General features: G+C 43.4%; 1 protein-coding gene across 3 annotated transcripts in view; it reads left to right on the top strand.

Moving 5' to 3' along the window:
- Positions 1-1,026: 1,026 nt before the first annotated feature.
- Positions 1,027-19,368, top strand: part of FBXL7 (F-box and leucine rich repeat protein 7) — a 397,560-nt gene continuing 379,218 nt past the window's right edge. For 2 of the 3 annotated variants that reach the window (XM_058564318.1, XM_058564315.1), the window contains exon 1: positions 1,027-1,094. In XM_058564318.1, coding sequence (XP_058420301.1) covers positions 1,037-1,094 — 58 coding nt within the window. In that variant the 5' untranslated portion in view covers positions 1,027-1,036. Of the gene's footprint in view, positions 1,095-16,211; positions 16,736-19,368 lie in introns of those variants that run through there. The other variant, XM_058564316.1, reaches the window with a different exon arrangement.

Genomic DNA, 19,368 nt, shown 5'->3' with positions numbered 1-19,368 from the left:
TTCACTTAGTTCCTTTTCTGGGGTTTTGTCCTGTTCCCTTACTTGGAATGTATTCCTTTGCCTCCTCATTTTGCCTCTTTCCCTGTGCTTGTGTCTACGTTTTAGGTAGGTCAGCTACATCTCCTGCTCTTGATGACCTTATATAAGTGATGCCTTAGGAGGCCTGCAGTGTGCTTCCCTCAGTTCTCAATGTTCCAGGGGTGACCCCCTATGTTGGCTATGTTTGTCCTTCTGTTGTGGCCTGTTTGGTCTCCCTGTAGGCGCCCAGGGAGACCGAGTTATGCTCCTGGTCAGCAGTTGTAATGCTCAGCTGCTTGTAGTTGTTGTGGGCCCTTCAGTCTCTTTATCAGGTGTGGGGAGCCCCAGCACAGTTGGCTGCAAGTTCTAATACCACATTTGTGTTGCAGTATTACTTTTAAGTGAGTAGGCCCCCAGCGTGGCAGGTTGTTAGGCTCAGGGGCTTACAATTGCTATAAGCCTCCAGCCTTTATGTCTCTAGTCAGCTCTCTGAGGATTTCAGCTGGGTGGGGCTGGCCTCAGGCACGGGAGCACTCAATTGTTTCAGGCTTTGGAAGGTGGGGCAAACCCCCTATGTGGGTCTTTGAGAAGCACAAGTCTTCTGCAGCTGACAAGCTCCGCCCCCCACAGGTCCACACACACAGTCTACATAGTCCTGCCCCGTGTGCACGCCCTCACCTCCTGAAGTGGACCCAGTCTCTCCACGGCGGGAGCCCCACACACTCCACCACCACCCCACACTCTTCACCTGCTCCTTGTGCATGCCCTGCCCCATTGAAGTGGGCTCAGTTGCCAGGCTGCAGAGAATCCAGTCACCAATCTATGCAGGCCCACAAGTTGCCTGAGGGCTTATTGTTGGGTGGGGCCAGTCTTTAGTGTGGTCTGCCTTCCCTGGCTGAGCTGGCTTAAATCGGTGCTCTAGTGGGTGGGGCAGACCTGGGCTAGCAGGCCCCAGGGAAAACTCCAATGGCTTCTGTGTCAGTACACCCACACCAGGCCACAAGAATGGCTGCCGCCAATGTCCCAGTCCCTGGAGAGATCTCACCTCTCACCGAGATGCACTCAGGGCCTATCTGGTGAGTCTCTTTTCACCAAAGTGCTGTGCACCTTTCTTTCTGGTGATTTTAGGTTGCTTTCTGAAACGGGTGAGTTTGCGCATGGGCCCTTTAAGAGCCAGTTTTAATCTCTTTGTGAACCAGCTTTTCTGGGGGTATTCCCCAAAGTTTTAGTAGCAGGCAAAGTCAGATATTATGCCACTCATCTCGATTGTGCTGGGTCCACAAAATGCCCCCAATGGGGGCGCTCCCGACTCAGGGCCCCACGCCTACACGGAGGCTGCTTACTGTCGGCTGCTGTTCCGTGGCCGTGAGGTGCTGCGGCTTGTGAAGGCGGCGTTTCTCCTCTCCAGAAGGGAATTGCTGCCTCTTCTACCTCAGTTAGGATTGTCTGTTGTTGCAAGAGTTCCTCTTATCCAGTTTTCAGTTCTGTCTCAGGGGTAATTTTTCCACCAGTAGTTGTAAATTGGCTGTGTACGTGGGAGGAGGTGAGTTCAGAGTCGGCTTACGCCCCATCTTGACTTCTGTCCTTGGTGGGTATTCTTAACTGAATTTTTGATTAACTGAATGAGTGAGGTCTTTGGGCCCTTATAGATGACATTTGAGAGATGTTTGTTTTACTATTTCATTTAGTTGCTGCTTGGTTGGAGCAAATAAAAGCCAGGGCAGTATTGAAGAGTGGGATGAGGATGACACTTGGAGAATGACAGTGAACAGTAAAGTGCTGAGAAACCCTGCAGAGCAAAATCCTCTATAACCACATGCTTACCCAAGAATATTTTACCACAGAGACCCTAGCTCTTCATTCAAACACCCACTAACATCCCATGGATTCACCTTGGGAAATGCTTGAGTGTACTTTGTGGAGATAAGAAGCAGGGTAAGTTCTAGCTACTGATAAAGCAGTCACTTTAACGTTTTTGCCATAGCCTGATTCAGTGAGTCAGAAAGGAAATATTTTCCTTCCAAAAGCTAGCATCCAATTGTCTCCTGAGGAGTCAAGAAAGTCATTTTAGAGAGAACATAGGATAACTAGGTACCAGTGGGGGTAAAAGCCCAAGCAAGGCAGACCTTCCTTGTTTAGCTGGAGAATCAACAGTCACGTTGGGATTAGATACAATTTTTTTCATAATTTACCCCTTGATAATGAGAATTACTTAGAAAGCTTCAAGCTAACTGTGTACCAAGCAGAGAGAATGCTGGGCAGTGTTTGCTATGCTGTTTGTCCGAGGAATCCTTATTCATGGAACACATTACTGGATTATGATCTGTAGAATACTCTTTGGAAAATGTGGCTCTGTGTATTCTATTATTTCTCTTCTCCTTGAACCTAATATGGCTCATATCCCTCCAAATATGCCCTGGATCCCCTGCTCTGGTCTAACTATCTTCAAGTCGTTCATCAGCCAGTTCTCATTGAGTCATAGACTGGCTCTAATTCTTCTGGGTAGACAGGTTTCATTTCTCATCTATGATTGAAAACCGACACCAAAGTTCAGCTCGTGTTGGTGGCCCAGTCACCATCTTGACTTTCACCTCTGAGTCCATCTCCTGACCTCTTAAATTGGAGTTGCCTCTTTTCCTCAAGGATAACAATAGAATTGTTCCACCATGATAGCTTGCTTTACTTCCACCTTACCACTTCCTTTCTGCTCCCTTTTTATGCTGACAGCTTCTTTGTTGGTTCCAAAGATGGCTTTTCTCACTGAGAATAAGAGAAATAACTCCACATATGTTCTCTATTGGCCTGTGGTCACAGTCCCTCTCACTTGTCAGGTAAAAATCAAGACCATTATGAGAGAGAGTCTTTCCAGGAGGAGGTTATAATATTGATGTTGTACATTTTGTCCACCAGTCTCTTTACATTCAGGGAAACAAACACTCACATCTTAGGAGAATAGAACTAATATGGCATTTCCCATTCATCCCAAAGTCAATTGCTTTAATAGCTAGTATTGTTTTAGTATCCAGATACAATTGCTTTTGTATCTAGTATATCTAGATATCTATTTTCTCTTTTACCAATTCTATTTTTTTCCTGTTCATTAGGCAACAAAATCTATTTCATTTACTCAGTTTGTCACCAATGTATTCATCATTTATTGTAGACTGAATCCAATGTACTGAATATCAAAAGAAAAATATGATCTTTGCCCTTGAAAATCTTCTTCTTGCGTCCAGAAGAAATATGTGTAAACATTCAACAAAAATGATAAGTAGTGATATACAAACAATACATTGTGAATAGAAAAATAAGTGGTTAGGTGGGAGACGGATGGAGGGAGGTTACTGACACCCTCAGCATGAAGAAAATATTAGAGCTATTCTTTGAAAAATAAACAGAAATTCTTCAAGTAAATAAAGGTGTGTGGGTTTGTATGTATTTAGGGGGAAGGAATGAGGCCAGGTTGTGATTCACACTGCTTTCTAATCTAAACAGTATTAACAGAAAAAAATGGAACCCATGGAAGCAAGTCTTTCCTGACACACCGATTCTTCTTTACTCCCAAATCCCTTTGAAGTGCCTTGTCCTTATTTTTCATCTTATGGGTTCATAAGAGAAGATAGGAGGAAATAACACAAAATCCCCTTACATCATAGAAAACAATGTTTCAGTAAAACTAGAAGCACCCATTTTCCAAAGAAAATGCAAGTATAATCTTTTTAAAAAGCTGATTAGTTCATCAGAATTGCTCTGTTGTTATTTTACAGTCTTGCTGAATCAGCAAGCCCACTGCTACAGTGGAGCCAGGCTACACTGAAACATTTATTAGAGCTTTAAAATTTTGTTTACAGAATGCAAATGTTTAGTATATCGTATATTAGCAGATAGTAACAAACCCTGGTGGGATGGGTGGGAACAGGCCTGATGTGACATGGGAATGCTTTTGCTGTTTAAAAACAGTGGCTTCACTCACTCTTCAGGACTTGTGAGTATTTGAAGGTATTAAGAGATATTCAATCAAACTTGCCTTGTATATGTTATAAAAAATACGTACCTAAAGAATTCACGTAGGCAAACTGCCAAAGCTTAGGAGCTTCTGTAGAGAGGCCAAATACAGTCATAATTAACTATGAGGTTCAGTAACTGGCTTTGTAAATTATCACATATATGCTGAACAACTGATTTGGTAACTGACAGAGACCATCCCAGGGATGCACAAGTGATTGGGCAGGACAATTAAGCCAAGCGCCTGGGAATAAATTTGTGGAGGACTGGAGGATGAAGGCAATAATTTGCAATTCTTTGGAACCCAAAACGCTTTACAGTGTACAGTGTTCCTAAGAAATTTCTTACCTGTTTCAAACTTGTAGATGTGACGGAGATCCATAAGGCATTCTCCCTGTGGGGTTTGCAGGTCCGTGGGAAGATGTGAGAGGTCATCCTACTATCTGATTGTTTGTCCCTGAGGATACAGATCTTCCTCCCCCAAGAAGAACCACAGTTATCTCAGAGTAAGTAGCAAAGCAGTAACTTTGGCAGTAGAATGTCAAGACAAAGTCAGGAGCATAGATAAGATTGGGGCTGGCAGCCCCTACGAACCACAGAGGCTAAAAATAATCACTGGTAAAAGTTAGAAAAGTCAGAAGAGGCACAGTGGGAGACTGTGCTCCAGACAAGAAAGGGATTACGTCATAGAAGATACAATGTCAAAGGAGAACAAGCAGCTCCCCTGGGTCTGGGGAAGTAAGCAATGCCGAGTCTGTGAGTTTGGATAGCAAGAGTCAAGAATCCAGGCTGAGAGTCTAGGAGCAAAGCAGGTAACAAGTCGATATCAGATATCAGAAAAAGTGGGTAAATACGGATGTGGCAACTATAAGGACTTGGGCTGTTATTCTGGATGAGATGGGAAGATAGAGGAAAGCTTAAGACAGTGGAAGGACATGGCCTGACTTGTTTAAAAAGGATTATTCTGGCCGACATTTTCAGGGAATATATGCTGAAAGATATATATTGAAAGAGAGATGCAAAGAGTCCAATAAGGAAGCTATGTAAGTAAGTAAGTAAGGAGGTGATACTCCTGGTGCAAGATGATAGTGGCTTGGACCAGAGAGCAGAAGTGGAGATAATGATAAGAGGTTGCAGTGTGAACATGTTATAATGGTAGAGCTGGCATAATATTTTGACAGGTTGTGAGAAAAAGAGAGGGGCCAAGATGACCCCAAGAGTTTCATATTGTCTGAGCAAATACGAAGCTGGAGTTGCCATTTACTAAGAATGCAATAGAGGGAACAAGTTTGGTTTTGGATATGTTGAGTTTGAGATATTTACTAGACTTCCAAGTAGGAATGCCAGAGAGACAGATATACCAATCTGGAATTCAAGGGAGAGACCTGGGCTAGAGATATAAATTTGGAAATAATTCTTTTGTAGATGGTATTTAAAGCCATGACATGAAGTGAGATCACTAAGAGAATGAGTGCAGATGAAGAAAAAAGCCAAGGACTGAGCCTTGGACTAATTACCCAGAAGTTTGGAGGCTAGGAGATAGGTAAGACCACATTAAGGTGATGGAGAAGGGGCTGCCATTAAGGTATTTGGAAAATGAGGGGAGCGTAGGGTAAAGCTGAAGTTTGCTGAATGGACAAAGAGCTTCAAAATTAACTGTAATAGCATTGTTTTATCCTCCCCCTGGCAGAGCAGTTGGACAAGACTTCTACAGGCTGGCATGGTGCTGCTCTGCAGCAGCTGAGCCCTGGGAATCCATCCCCCCTGCACTTCTTTTACTGGTCTTTCTTGCTGGGCCAGCATACCGACAGCCTATCTGGGTTGAGTGGGACAGTGGGAGTACCAGGCAGAGATGATTAGTATGCTCATCTGGCAACATGCCTGACTGTCTAGCTCAGACATTCCATTGAATCTCCTGCTAGATGCTGGCTTATGGAAGTAATTAGACTAGCATGACCTACCTCCCCACCCCTAGATCCAACAACGTGCCTGCACGTGATTCCAGAGCCTACCTTCCCTCTCTTTTGATGGAGTACCTATTCCTGCTCCTAGCCAAGGCCAACCCCCTCTCTTGTGCTCTAGGTCCCAACCCTTCCCTTCAATTCAAGGATTTTGTCTCTGTCTCCTTATATGCTTCTGTGTACTAGATTATTCCCATCAATATACAAACATCACCTAATAGAGCCCATCCAAACACCTCTTTATCTTCTTCCTCAATACGCTCCAGCTTTTTCCCCCACTACTCCAGTGAAATGGTTTCACGTGAGCTCACCATGAGCAGCTTCTGCCAAATCCATGGTCTGCTCATTGAATTTGAACAGTTGGCAGCATTTGGCATACCAGGCTACTTCCTCTGTCCTGAAGCATTTTCCTCTGACCTTTCTTAACACCACACTCTGCTATATTTTCATTCCACCTTGTTATCCACTCCTCAATCGACTTTGCCTGCTACTTCTCCTCTGTGAGATGGTTAAATGTTGACATATGTTAGAAGTCTGTCCTTAGGTTTTTACAATAGCTACATTTTTTTCCCTAATTCCCCTCATCTAGATCCATGGCATTAAATACTTTCTATATCTGAAGCCTCACCAAATAGATACATCCAATAAAGTTCTCTCCCCGATACTGACTCAATAACTTAACTGCTACCTGACATCTCATTTGTGTGTTTATCTGCTCTCTCAAGTTTAATGTGTCCAACACAAATTTCAGATACCAAAATCTCTCTCCAGACAGCCAGCCCTGTAGTGCTTCTTCCCCATCTTCCCCAACCACCCTCCACCCTCTTGCTCAAGCAAAAACTTAGATGCCATCTTTCATTTTCCTCTTTTCTCATAAAACACACAATCAGGTGAGCTTTCTTGGTTCTACCTCCAAAATACACCTTGAATCTGACCATTTTTTACCTTCTCCACTATTGAGCTAATCGAAGTCAAATTTCTCTTCCCTATTCCAGGGCAGAGGCCTCTTGACAGGTTGCTGGGCTTCTGAGAGTCTGTCAGTTCTCCACAGTAAAGCCTGCTAATCTGAAAAATATCTGTCAGATCAAATCAGTTCCCTACTTAAAGTCTTCCTGTTTTGCATTATAATTAAAATGAAGTTCAAAATGATTATCCTTCTCCCCGAACCCTATATAATCTGGCTTTTGCTTCTTCTCCAGCAAACCTGTAAAGTTTCCATTTATTCACAACATTCTGTCCATACTGGCCGCAGTAGATTATTGTTCTTAATTCTTCACCCCTCCTTCTGTCATGTGACCTTGCAAAGCACCAAAGTGAGCCAAGCAGCTTCCTCCTCCATTTGGTTTCGACTTGGCCATCTGATTGTCTTTCGTTTGCACTACTTTTGAAGGTTTAAAATGTGCTTAAAAGGTTTGGCCTGGCCTCTCTGAGTCCTGTAACCCACCATGAGAAGAGCATGCAGTAGGAATCCTCAGCCCCTTTGGCCTGGGCTCCAGAAGGACTTGTGGGGGAAACCTGAACCTGACCTGAATTCTGGCACCAAGCCCAGCTCACCCACAAGCCTGAATTATAAGGGCCCCAAGTGATCTGCAGACCTGTGAGCAAGACATATAAGAAATACACTGAGTATTTTTGGGGGGCTAGTGGTTAAGCGTACGCGCTCCGCTGCTGGTGGCCCGGGTTTGGATCCCGGGGTGCGCACCGATGTACCACTTGTCAGGCCAGGCTGTGGCGGCGTCCCATATAAAGTGGAGGAAGATGATTACAGATGTTAGCCCAGGGCCAGTCTTCCTCAGCAAAAAGACGAGGATTGGCATGGATGTTAGCTCAGGGCTGATCTCCCCCTACCCCCCCCCCAAAAAGAAATACACTGAATTTGGGGCTAATCTATTACAGAACATTATCATAGCAATAGCTGACTGATACACTGGCCCCCTTCCTGGCCTTGGAATATACCAAGCTCCTTTCACTCTTAGGGACTTTATGTTTGCTGTGTCTGGAATACTCTTTCCCCCAAATCTCCACATGCCTACATTCTTTTCATTCTTCAAGTCTCAGCATAAATGTTACATCAAAAAAAAAAAATGCATTCTCTGATCACTCCAGCCACAGTAGCCATTGCCACGAAAATCACCTCCTATACACAAGCGTCTTGCTTTATTTTCAACATAGTATTTTTCACTATCTGAAATTATTTATTTAAATGTGCATGTGCTTGTTGTCTGTCTCTACCCATGAACGATCCCACCTAGATGACAGCAGAGACTGTGTTACCTTCCACACTGCTATATCTCTGGGGCTTGGGACGGTGTTGAATAGATGAATGCATTCTGATGTGGGTGCTGGACCATCCTGGAATCTTGTGCAGCTGGGCTGCAATGACCAGTTATAAGACCACTGGCTTTCATCCTAATTTTAATGACCCTCAAGACCACAAGGCCGAAGTCACAAAGCCTTTCCAATCACACCTAGGTGCCCACTTATAGCTAGAAATGGGGCGGTTGGTCCAATACTGAAAGTCCTTTGAGTTTTGCAGAGAAAGTGGCACATATGTGAAAACTACCTATATCAGGGAATGAATTTATTGCTAGCAGAGAACAAATGCACACGTTTCCACTTAAAATGAACTATAAACTCTATTAAAACTTTTTTTCAAGGAAGTCACACTGAATTCCAGGAAAGTTTTATATTATCCATAGTTGAGAGAGAAAGTGTGCTGTTTATGTTCCTTTGTTATTTTACATCTTTCCTACATGACATAAGATTTTGGCTTTAAATGCAGACTGGGCCTTGATAAAGACATTGAAAGTATTATTTCCTTGGGTTGAGTAAATGTGTATTATTCATATATGCAATAGTATATTTAGATGTGTTGGAAAGTGAATAGAGTGACATTTAAGCGGCCAGTATCATGGGAAATTGTCTGTCTTCTGTATGTATATTTTCTGCATAATTTAAAATTTCCCATCTAAGTGTCAATATATTTTAATACAGTATAACCATTATGAATGAAAATATTATTATTTTATCTATTTTTTCTTCCTTCTTAAATGAACAAAATGTGTATCTCCTAGGTATGCAATTGGCTTTAAGTAGCAGAAAAGCCAACTAACAGTGCCTTAAAGACAGTTTTTATCCTTCCATTATAGGGCATTGGGAGGTAGGAGTTTGCTGGTGTTGTTTCAGTGGTTTTTATGTCTTCAGGACTCTAGGTCACCATCATTACAACTCTCTCAGCATTTTCCTTAAGTTCACGAGTTAGCTACCACAGTTTCAAAAAACAGTGGAGTTGAAGGTAAGAAGAAGAGAGAGTAAATAGTGGCAGAGCCGTCTCTGAATTTTACTTCAATAGCAAAATCTAGTCCAGGTGCTCCTAGTGAATTTTGCTTACATTTCCTTGGCCAAGTCATTGCCATATGGCCATTCTTAACTACTGAGGATTCTGGGAAAACAAGTACTTAACTTTTGACCTAGAGAGAAGAGGAAGGCAAGGGAGAAGGAAAGGGAATGAGTGTTGCATGAGCCAGCCAACAGTGTATGACATATCACAGTTATGTGTATTAATTGTTGAACAATAAAGTGTTATCTTCAGGAGCTACTAGAGAATGTTAAGCTATATATGTGTTCACTAATATTACTGCTCCCTGTCCCACAGTGTAGGTTGTTGCTAGGGACATTGGGCCAGCCAAAGACTACATTTCCCAGACTCCTTTGTAGCCAGATGTGGCCATTGAACTTGTTCTCACCAGTGGGATGTGAGCAGATATGATATGGTATGACTTTTCCACTTAGTCTTTGTGCCTTCTGCCAGCAGCGTGTGGATGATGTTGTGGTTGGTGGAGCTACAAGATGGAAGAAGCCTGGATCCCTGAATCACCACGTGGAGAATAATCTCCAATGGACTAGTAACATGTGCTTGGACTATTTTATAAGCTGGAAATAAATTTCTATTGTACGAAGCCAGGTCACTAAAATTTGGAGATTTATTTGTTACAGGTGCTAACATTACCTTATCTAAGGCAATAACCCATGCTTACATCACCCCAGATTTTACATTTATTTCTTGTTTCTGTTTTTCTTTATTCAGTTTTTCCATCTCCCCTTTAGAGATTTTTCTGATCACCCTTCCTATAACTAGCTATAACTTTTTGCAGTTTCTCCAATAGCAATACTCCTTCTTCTAATGATTTGCTTCTAATTTGCTGTGTTCTAAGAAACCAAATAAGTATGTTAGGACTCTGAATGAATGCTGTAATACTCTGAGCTAAGCATAGGAATTTTGTGATGCTGGTTTGGGGTACTGTGGGGTCTCAGGTGGCTAAGTCTCTGATATAGGGTAGTTGCCTGATAAAGGATCAGTGACAAAGAGATATGGAGTTACATGTTAAATGTAGAATCAAGGGTGAGGTGCAACTGTTTGGCAAAGTGTGTGATATTGAAATATCTAGCCATTCATAATTATGGCTATGAGGAAGATTTATGTTGCATAATGAATATTTGTTTTGAAATCTAATTAAATTTCACAGATGTCAAAAGATGTTTCCCTCTTCATTAAATTAAACACACACTATCTCTGCTGAAAGCCGGGATTGGTCCAAAATGAGGCTAGCACCTGATGGCATGATATTAGTGGCAGAAAGTAGTGAGAAATACAGGCTTTGCAAATAGATCTTGATTCCAATCGTGCTGTACATCATGACAAGATTTATTCCGCTTCTCTGAGCCTCAGTATCCTCATCCATAAAGTTGAGTCTAGAAGCACTGCCTGATTAAGTTGTGAGCATTAAATGAAATATGCAAAACTCTTAATTCAAAACAGCAATAATAAAATGAAATTAGTCCACATTCTTTTTTTTCCTCTAATTTTATAGATTAATTAATAATGCATTAAATGTTCTGGGGGGCATATAATAATCATTTATACTGTCATTTTCTATCTGATAAAAATATTTGTCTTGCCAAGAATCCAAATTTATATTTTGATAATAAATCTATATTAATTAAAAAACAGTATTTCCTCTTTTAGATAACATATACATTTAAATATAAGTTCACTCTAGAACTGAGTTGCCAACTTCCACCATGATTGCAGAACAGAATATGCAAATCTAACCTCATTCTGAAATATGAATATAACTAAAGATAAGCAAGTGATTCAGATTGTTGAAGGCAACCCAGATGACGCAAGAGGGGAGAAAAGTCAACAGAAATGTGAATAAACTACACTTTGGTTCATTTTTCCCTTTTACAAACTAGTATTTCTCGTGACTATTTTCAGTACATATTTTTTTAAATCAAGGAGTCCAGCTTTCAATGTTTCCCAGAATGGGTTTTATGGGAGAGTTCATTTTGTCTACAGTATTCCCAGGGAAGCCTGTGGTTAATAACATGCTCCTTTGCACACCTGGAGCCGATGGTCCAGTTGAAGAAAAGGGGGGTGCACTGATTGGCTCCTGGCATTCAGGCTCCACTAATGCTTCTCTGGCAGCCTGTCTGTCACCAGTGCCAAGTGCAAAAGATTAACCTGAACCTCGGTGGCCCCACCCCAAGAGAAAACGGGAGCTTAAGGTGTTATAAATCAAGCTGGCTTTTGTATTCAATATTCTAAAAATCTACTACTAGAAAAGAACATATTCCCACTACTCAGAGTGTGAATATATTTATTAAGGTAGGTAAAAGGTCACTGTGTTAGCCACTGAAAATAGAAACAAAAATGTGGAGGTCAATTAAAACAGATTTTTCTACTTCTCATGTTTTTCTTTTTACAACAGGTTCACACAGGACAAAATAAATGAGCACTATTTGGCAGTTCCAGTTCCTTTAATCAATGGAGTCTGTTAATTCTGATAACCCAAAATTCAAGGTTTGGGGTATGGACCATTTTAGGCTGCTTTGCCTAAATCACTCAATACTGAGTAGACTCAGATGTAAATCTGACTAACACTATGGAACCAGTTATCCTGAAGATATTTGCTCTCCCAAGTGAATATATGTGTATGAAGAAGTGAGAGGTGTTGTAAACGACAGTACAGAAAGAATATGTAGAAACAGATCTTATTTTGAGAAGAAATGTTTCTTTTTTCAAATTACACCTTTTATTTCGAGAAAATTGTAGATTCACTTGCACTTGTAAGAAATAATACAGCGAGATCCCATATACCCTTTACCCAGCTTCCCCCAATGGTAGCATCTTGTAAAACTGTAGTAAGATGGCACAACCAGGATACTGACATCGAGACAATCGAGATGCAGAACATATCCATCATCACGAAAACCCCTCAGGTTGCCCTTTTATAACCACATCCACTTCCCTCCAGAACCCACCTTAGCCCATTCAACCATGAATCTGTTCTCCATTTCTATAACTTGGTCATTTCAAGAATTTGGGAAGTTTTTAAGCCATTATTTCTTCAAGGAGGTTTTCACCTCTTCCCTCTTTCTCCTCTCCTTCTGGGACTCTGGGATCAAATGTTAGATCTTTTATTATAGTCCCATGTGTCTCTGAGGCCCCGTCATTTTTTCAGTCTATTTTCTCCTTATTATTCATATTAGGTAATATCTACTGTTCTGTCTTGCAGTTCACTAATTCTCTCCTCTGCCTCTTCCATTTTCCTATTCAGCCCATCCACTGAGCTTTTCTATTTCAGGGACTGTGTTTTTCAGTTCTGAAATTCCCATTTGGTTCTTCTTCATATCTTCGGTTTCTTTGCTGAGACTTTCCGTTTTTTCATTTATTATAAGCATGCTTATAATTGTTTGTTGAAGTATTTTTCCCATGGCTGCTCTAAAATCTTTGTCAGATAATTCTAACATCTCTGTCATCTTGGTGCTGGCATCTGTTGATTGCCTTTCTGCACTCAGTTTGCGATCTTCCTGGTTCGTCATATGACTAGCGATTTTCCATGGAAACCTGGACATTTTCATATTATATTATGAGACTACGGGTCTTATTTAAACCTTCTGTTTTAACTGTGTCACCTTATAACTGCCAGGTGGAGGCAGAAGTCCAAGTTCTCCACTCCACCTCTGTTGACTCTGGAGGTGATGGGCTCCTCCTTACCGCTGGGTGGTGTGAGAGTTCTGGCTCCCAAGGTGGTCTCCACTGACACTGCAGTGGGGGTGGCCCTATGACTCCTCAGTGATAGTAAAAGTCCTGCCTCTCCACCCGGCCTCCTCTGATGCCACTCTAGCAGAGATGGGGAGTGGCACTTACTTACTCCCTTGTTGCCAGGGGTGGATGGGTGGCTAATTGGGTCAGCCTGATCACTGGCCCTCATTTGGCCGGGAAGCTGACCACCATGACCACAATTGACAAGCTCCCGCAGGAAGCCCACAGTTGGAATTTGGGTGAAAGAGTTTCCCAAAGCACAGGAGCTGGTGATCCCAGAACAAGGAGGAAAAGGTACTGGGTGGAGATAAACAAGAGTTGCTTAGTACATTATGAACAAGTTTTTGGGTGACTTAGAATGCTTACTTGTTTTTTGAACTTTTCAGTGTTTGTGGCCCCTTAAAAAGGACTGAGGGAGAAAGTGGAATAACATTCAAATCATCTTATCTCTTTCTTCAGCTTTCATTCATTCTGCTAGTTTCATTGAGTGACTACTTGTGTCAGGAACTGTGCTAGATGTTGGGAACACATTGGAGGAAAACACACCATCCTTTTCTCAAGAAGCTTACAAATCTCTATCGAAAGCTAGGGGGTTAGGTTTGGCAGTTGAGTAAAAACATTGGAAGTTTTCATTAAAATCATATATTTTGTAAAATATCTTAGTTTTAAAAATTAGAACATATACACATGTGAATATACCTTTATTTTTAGCAGGAATAGTGCTTTTCTTTTTCTTGCTTAACTATGTTTTTTCCCAAGCTTTTACAGTGTCTGTGACAACATGTATCTATATTTTACAATCAAAAGGATGTTAAAAATCAAGTTTTCAGGTCCAGCCTGGTGGCGCAGCAGTTAAGTGCGTGTGCTCCACTTCTGGTGGCCTGGGGTTCGCAGGTTCGGTTCCTGGCCGCGCACTGATGCACTGCTTGGCAAGCCATGCTGTGGCGGCGTCCCATATAAAGTAGAGAAAGATGGGCACGGATATTAGCCCAAGGCCAATTTTCCTCACACACACACAAAAATCAAGTTTTCTTCTATTTTGTTTTAAACTGGAATTTCTTAAATTGGATTGTCTCTATTCCCCTTCATGGCAGGCAATAGAGCCTTGAAAATATTTGGAGACTTTAATTTAAAGGAGATAAATGTAATTAGTCACTACAATCTACTTTTCACTGTTAGCTTTGCTCTGATGTTAAAGACTCTGGAAGGTGACTCATCGAAAAAGCGGGGGGGGGGGGGGGGGGGGGAAGGACTCCAAGATGAAATAATGGCAAGGTCAGGAGAGGCAGTGGGGGGGGGGAGAAGAGGACCTGAGAAACTGAATCCGTCTGGTACTTACCACCTGGGTGACACTAGACATTTAAGCCATTTAAGCTTCAGTTTCTTCTCCTGTCAGTTTCCTGATTTGTAGACCTGAAAAGAGGGACTGGGAGCATCAGGGAGATAACAACATGTAAAATAGAAAGTTGTCAACTCTACTCTGAATATCCAGATGAGCTTTCTTCGTTCCACTACTCTATGGCAGGTTTGTCGTCAACTAAAACTTCGGAGTGATCAAATCCAGGGAAGTTCCCTAAATGATGATGGAAGATCTCAAGGACCGGGTGTGCAGAAACCCACTTTGGATGAAGATAATGTAGACCCTGGCTCGTTTCTAGACTGCATTTATGCTTTCAGGCGGAGTCTTTGAAAACTCACTCACTCTCCCCAATTGTTGACACCTGTATCTCCTATGTAGGGCCCATGACACAAGATTTTAATTTAACTCGACAGACATGGGAAGCACACATTACTGGCCAGGCAGTGTGCTAGAGTCTGGATATGAAAAGATGAATTAAAACACAGTCCTTGATCTCTTTGGACTGGTACAGTTGGAATGTGATCAGTACCACACAGAACTACTTAATCCCGTCCTTGAAAATGGATGAATTTATGATTTCTCTTTCAATACATGATCTCTCCTGCACAATAAATCTAGATTTTTAAATTTTGGAACATGATGTTTTATCTTATCTTCAAGAAAGAAAACTGTACCAAATGAAAGAAAATTACCCAAATAGAATCTATAGGAAGTTAAATCACTAACAATTCTGCATGTGGTCACAAACCTTTTAAGAAATAGGTAATTACAAAAATTCTGGTTTTCCATGCATGCATCATATATGCTTACACACACACACACACACACACACACACACACACACACCATTATCTAAGTTTAACTTAAGTTAAAACATCTAATACCTATTAGGAGAAACTGTGTTCTGTGTTTGCCTCCCTACAAAGAAATTTGTGCTGTAAATGCCTGGGTCTTTACTAAGATGCAATGGTATAAAATTTTAGGTATTCACATGGAAAGTGAATAAAACATTAAGAAGAATTTCCTTTTTCCATTTAATGGAGGGAACACCAAAGGGCCGTTTTAAGGCTGTAGAAGTGCCATATAAATCTCCAAAAGAGGTTGTAATGTATTAAACAAAGAGTAACACCAACCACAAGGAAAAAAAGCCCCATAGAAACGGGGAGAAAATACACTTCCTGGCTCGGAAGCTCTTAAAACTTCTGAGCCAGGAAACCTCCCGCGCCGGGGCGGGGAGCGTCTTTGGCTCGCAGTGCCTCCCTGCTAAGTTCCTCTCAAGTCTTCTCTCCCTCTCCCCTCCCTTCCCCGCCTCAGTCCCCAAACATGAGAGCCGAGCCACAGGAGAATGCCAGCATTTATACCTGAAATTGTCAGGCTGAACCAGACTCTGAGGCAGGTTTATTTGAAATGCCCCCACACCTAAAATAGGCCATATTTGCAGGCAAGCCCAAGGGATTTCAAACGACGCCTGGAGGCTCATCTTACAAATTAGGGGCCAAGCCTATAAAAGAACAATAGTAAAATAGAGCCAAGAGCACGTTCCTTCGCGCAAAGCGACTCGCCGGAGGCGCGCAGGGCCTGAATCGAGGCTGGGGCCGGGAGCCGGAGCCCCGAAAAGGCGCGCTGCCCCTTTAAAAGGCCGCGCATCTCCGGGCCGGCCTTCCTCCCCGGGGCTCCAGCTGTGATTGACGCTGGGCGGCGAGAGGAGGCGCCTGGCGCTAACAAAAGTCCGGCCCGCGGGCGAGCAGCGCCGGGCCGCAAGTCTCTGCCCGCTCGGGGCACCCGCAACAAGTGGCCGCCGCGCCCTCCCCGGGGAAGCCGCGGGCGCGCAGGGGCGCCCGGAGGAGGCGGCGGAGCAGGGGAGCCCCGGCCGCGCGCGCGGCGCAGCGCCCACCGCAGGGGGATCGGGGCGGGCGGATGGGGACCCGGCGGCGGCGGCGCGGTGAGCCTCTGGGCGGCCCCGGGGCGCGGGCTCTCCGCAGCGCTGCGCCCACCGGCCCTGAACGCGGATTCTAAGAGCGGCGGCTGCCCCTGGCTCCACCCAGACCAATCGGGGGTGTCAGGAGGGGACCGATCGCCTCCTCCCACCGGAGTGCAGGGGCCGCCCCCGGCCGGAGATCGGCCCCGGAGCGTGGGGTATGCGCAGCTAACGGTCCCGTCGGGCGGGCTTTCCTCTGGCGGAACGCGCAGGCGGTGCGCCCCAGCTATGGAGTGTCCCGAGAGACGGCGGGCATGACGGCGGCAGGATGGGCGCGAACAATGGCAAACAGTACGGCAGTGAGGGTGAGTGGGCCGCCGTCCTCACACTCCCGGATCGCCCCCCTTCCCCTTCCCCTTCCCCTCGCCCTCCCTCCTGGGAAGGAAGGTTCTCGCACACTGCCGTGGCGCACCCTCATTTGGCACCCTGTCCGGGCCGTCACCTTCCCTTTTGGCACTGAGTGCTCAGGCGCCTCAAGGATGCTTTCCCACCGTGGGGGTCTCTTTAAGCAACTTCCCAGGTTGTCTTGGGGGCGGCTCAAGTTGCATTTCTGACGTATTTCTGAACACATGTGCCTCAACTTTCCTTCCCTGGGCATCTGGGGTTTAGGATGATGGTTTGGCAGACGGCGGAAGACGTTTTTCTAAAATAACTCAGTGAAAACTTTCCCAAGCCTTTGTGCTCCAGTCCCCTGGACTCTCCTGTAGCAAGAAAAACGTCTGTAAGAAGAAGTTTCCATTCTCTGCTCACTGCCCCTGGGCTGACAGCTTCGCGAAACTAACCACCTATCAGCCCTGCGAGGCGAGGAGTGGCCGGGGGCTTTGTCTGGGCTCTCTTGGGGCTCAAGACGGGCAAAGGACCATCTGTTACGTGGGGCTGGAAATTGCCCAGAAATATTGCCTGTCAAGTGGGAACTTGGAAGTTGGGGAAACTTTAAACTCCACCCACTCCTAAAAGGATGATGGATGTGTGGGTTGGCTTCTCCCTCGCCCCTCCTCCCCGTCTTTGCATAAAACCGTAGTGTTGTAACCCAGTTGATTAACAGCATGCCCCTGATATGCATACGGCAAAGGCATTTTCCGCAGTTCCAAAGTTGGGAAGGTTTGTCTTTCGTGAACTTGGCTGGAGGGGAGTGGAAGAGACAGGGGTCGGTTTTACAGCACGCCCCCAGAGGACAGGCGGTTGCAAACGGGGTCCAGCGCCTGCTGACTGGTAGGAATGCAGAATGGCTATTCAGCATGTGGTGTGAGGGAAACTCCTATCATCCTGTTCAGAACTTTGAGCTGTGGCCACAGAATGTGGATGTCTCTCCCCGTGTTTGTGTTTGTGTTCGTTCTCAGAAGCTTTGGGAAGTTACAGCAGAAACCGACCCTAAAAAACCATATCCACAAGAACCTTCTGTTTAAATCATTCTTTACCAGATCATCATGTTTTGAATTCCACATATATGTGAAATACATATATTTCCTTATTCTGCGCAGTTATGTGAGTTTTCTTTTTGACAATTTCATTTTTAAAAAGTTAAAAGATTGACATTTTAGATAGCCAATGTGAATGTATGCCAAAAAAGATTATTGGAGAATCTTGGCCACTCCCCAAAACTTCTTGGAGTTGAGGTTTTAAAAATTTGTGGAAAAATGAAAGATTAAGTCTTCTTGCTTCGAGTTACTAAAAAGCTTTCAGGGAGTGAAGCGTGTGCTTGTCAATTCTGGGTGTGCATATGTTACGCTACTTGAACACTGTGGGGGTAAAGGACACCCCAAGAGTTGCATAGAGTCACTGCTCTGCCTTCTTGAACAAAACCCCTCCACATTCTTCGTAATCCTCTGCAACTTGTTCCTATATCCCAGCGTTCCTGTATTGTATAGTGTGTGGTGTATGACGACTTCCTGTCTGAACAGCAGAGTTTTCAACCCTTGGGAGAGAAAAGGAGAGACAGAGAGCTAATGTTCTCCAGCTGTTATCCGTAAATGCTACCTCTGCATTTTCACTTCAGCTGAAGTGAAATTTTACTGGGATCAGATTTAGATACACTGTGAACTTTTTATAGGAAGAACTTCTTGGGCTCAGCTGACTTGAGGGGACCAATAGGAAGCTTTGGGAGGCGACTAAATTTTGGCTGGAGGGACACATTGTGTTTAGAGTTCATCACCTCTCTTCAAATGCATGGAGATTCTTCTGTGATAGGAGAGGAAAAAATAGAGAAATGGAAGTAACGAGAACTTTTAAAATATCTTTTCTCCCCCCAGTTACACTAGATCTCTCCTAAATAGGGTTATAATATATGTAATTGGGTATGGTCAACTTTGTTACATTGTGCTATGGGATGGTAAAATCTGTGCAAATGAGCCTGTTGGAATTTGCTGTGTTAGTGACAACTTTCTCATCTAAAATGTCACATTTCAAAGAAAGTGAGAGAAACCCCTAGACATAGTATCTCTATGATCAAAGGAGACTGATAATTAAGACAGCTTTATAGATTTGTTGTAATTTAGGTATGGTATATTTCAAACACAAGGGGCAAATTATCAATGAATGCGTATCCATAGAATGGCTCAGTCAGAGATTGCTCAACTGTAAAACACTGGTGTTTGTGTATACTTTAAAAATCTGCAACTTGAGCATATTTTTACTTACTAATGGCAGTTGACACCACTGTGTAAATGACTCTTAAATTTTAAAATATTGTTATGAAGTATTAGAACTTTGAAAACTCCAGCATTTCATCTAATTTCATCCAGTATTTCTCCTTCTCCTGGAAAATATCATTTTTATTAAAAAAAATTATTCCTGAGATTTACCTTAACAGGTGCGATAGGGCAGAGGCTTCTTACTTCCTGTAATCCAAGGACCAGCGGCGTCAGTACCCCTGGGAGCTTTTCAGAAATGCAGAATCTTCCTCCTGCAACTACTGATCATTTATCAAGTGCACGTTCAA

The sequence above is a fragment of the Diceros bicornis genome, chromosome 20 (assembly GCF_020826845.1).
Source record: "Diceros bicornis minor isolate mBicDic1 chromosome 20, mDicBic1.mat.cur, whole genome shotgun sequence".
Lineage (NCBI taxonomy): Eukaryota > Metazoa > Chordata > Mammalia > Perissodactyla > Rhinocerotidae > Diceros > Diceros bicornis.
Note: the sequence above shows the minus strand (reverse complement) of the source record. Positions and strands in the feature narration are given on the sequence as shown.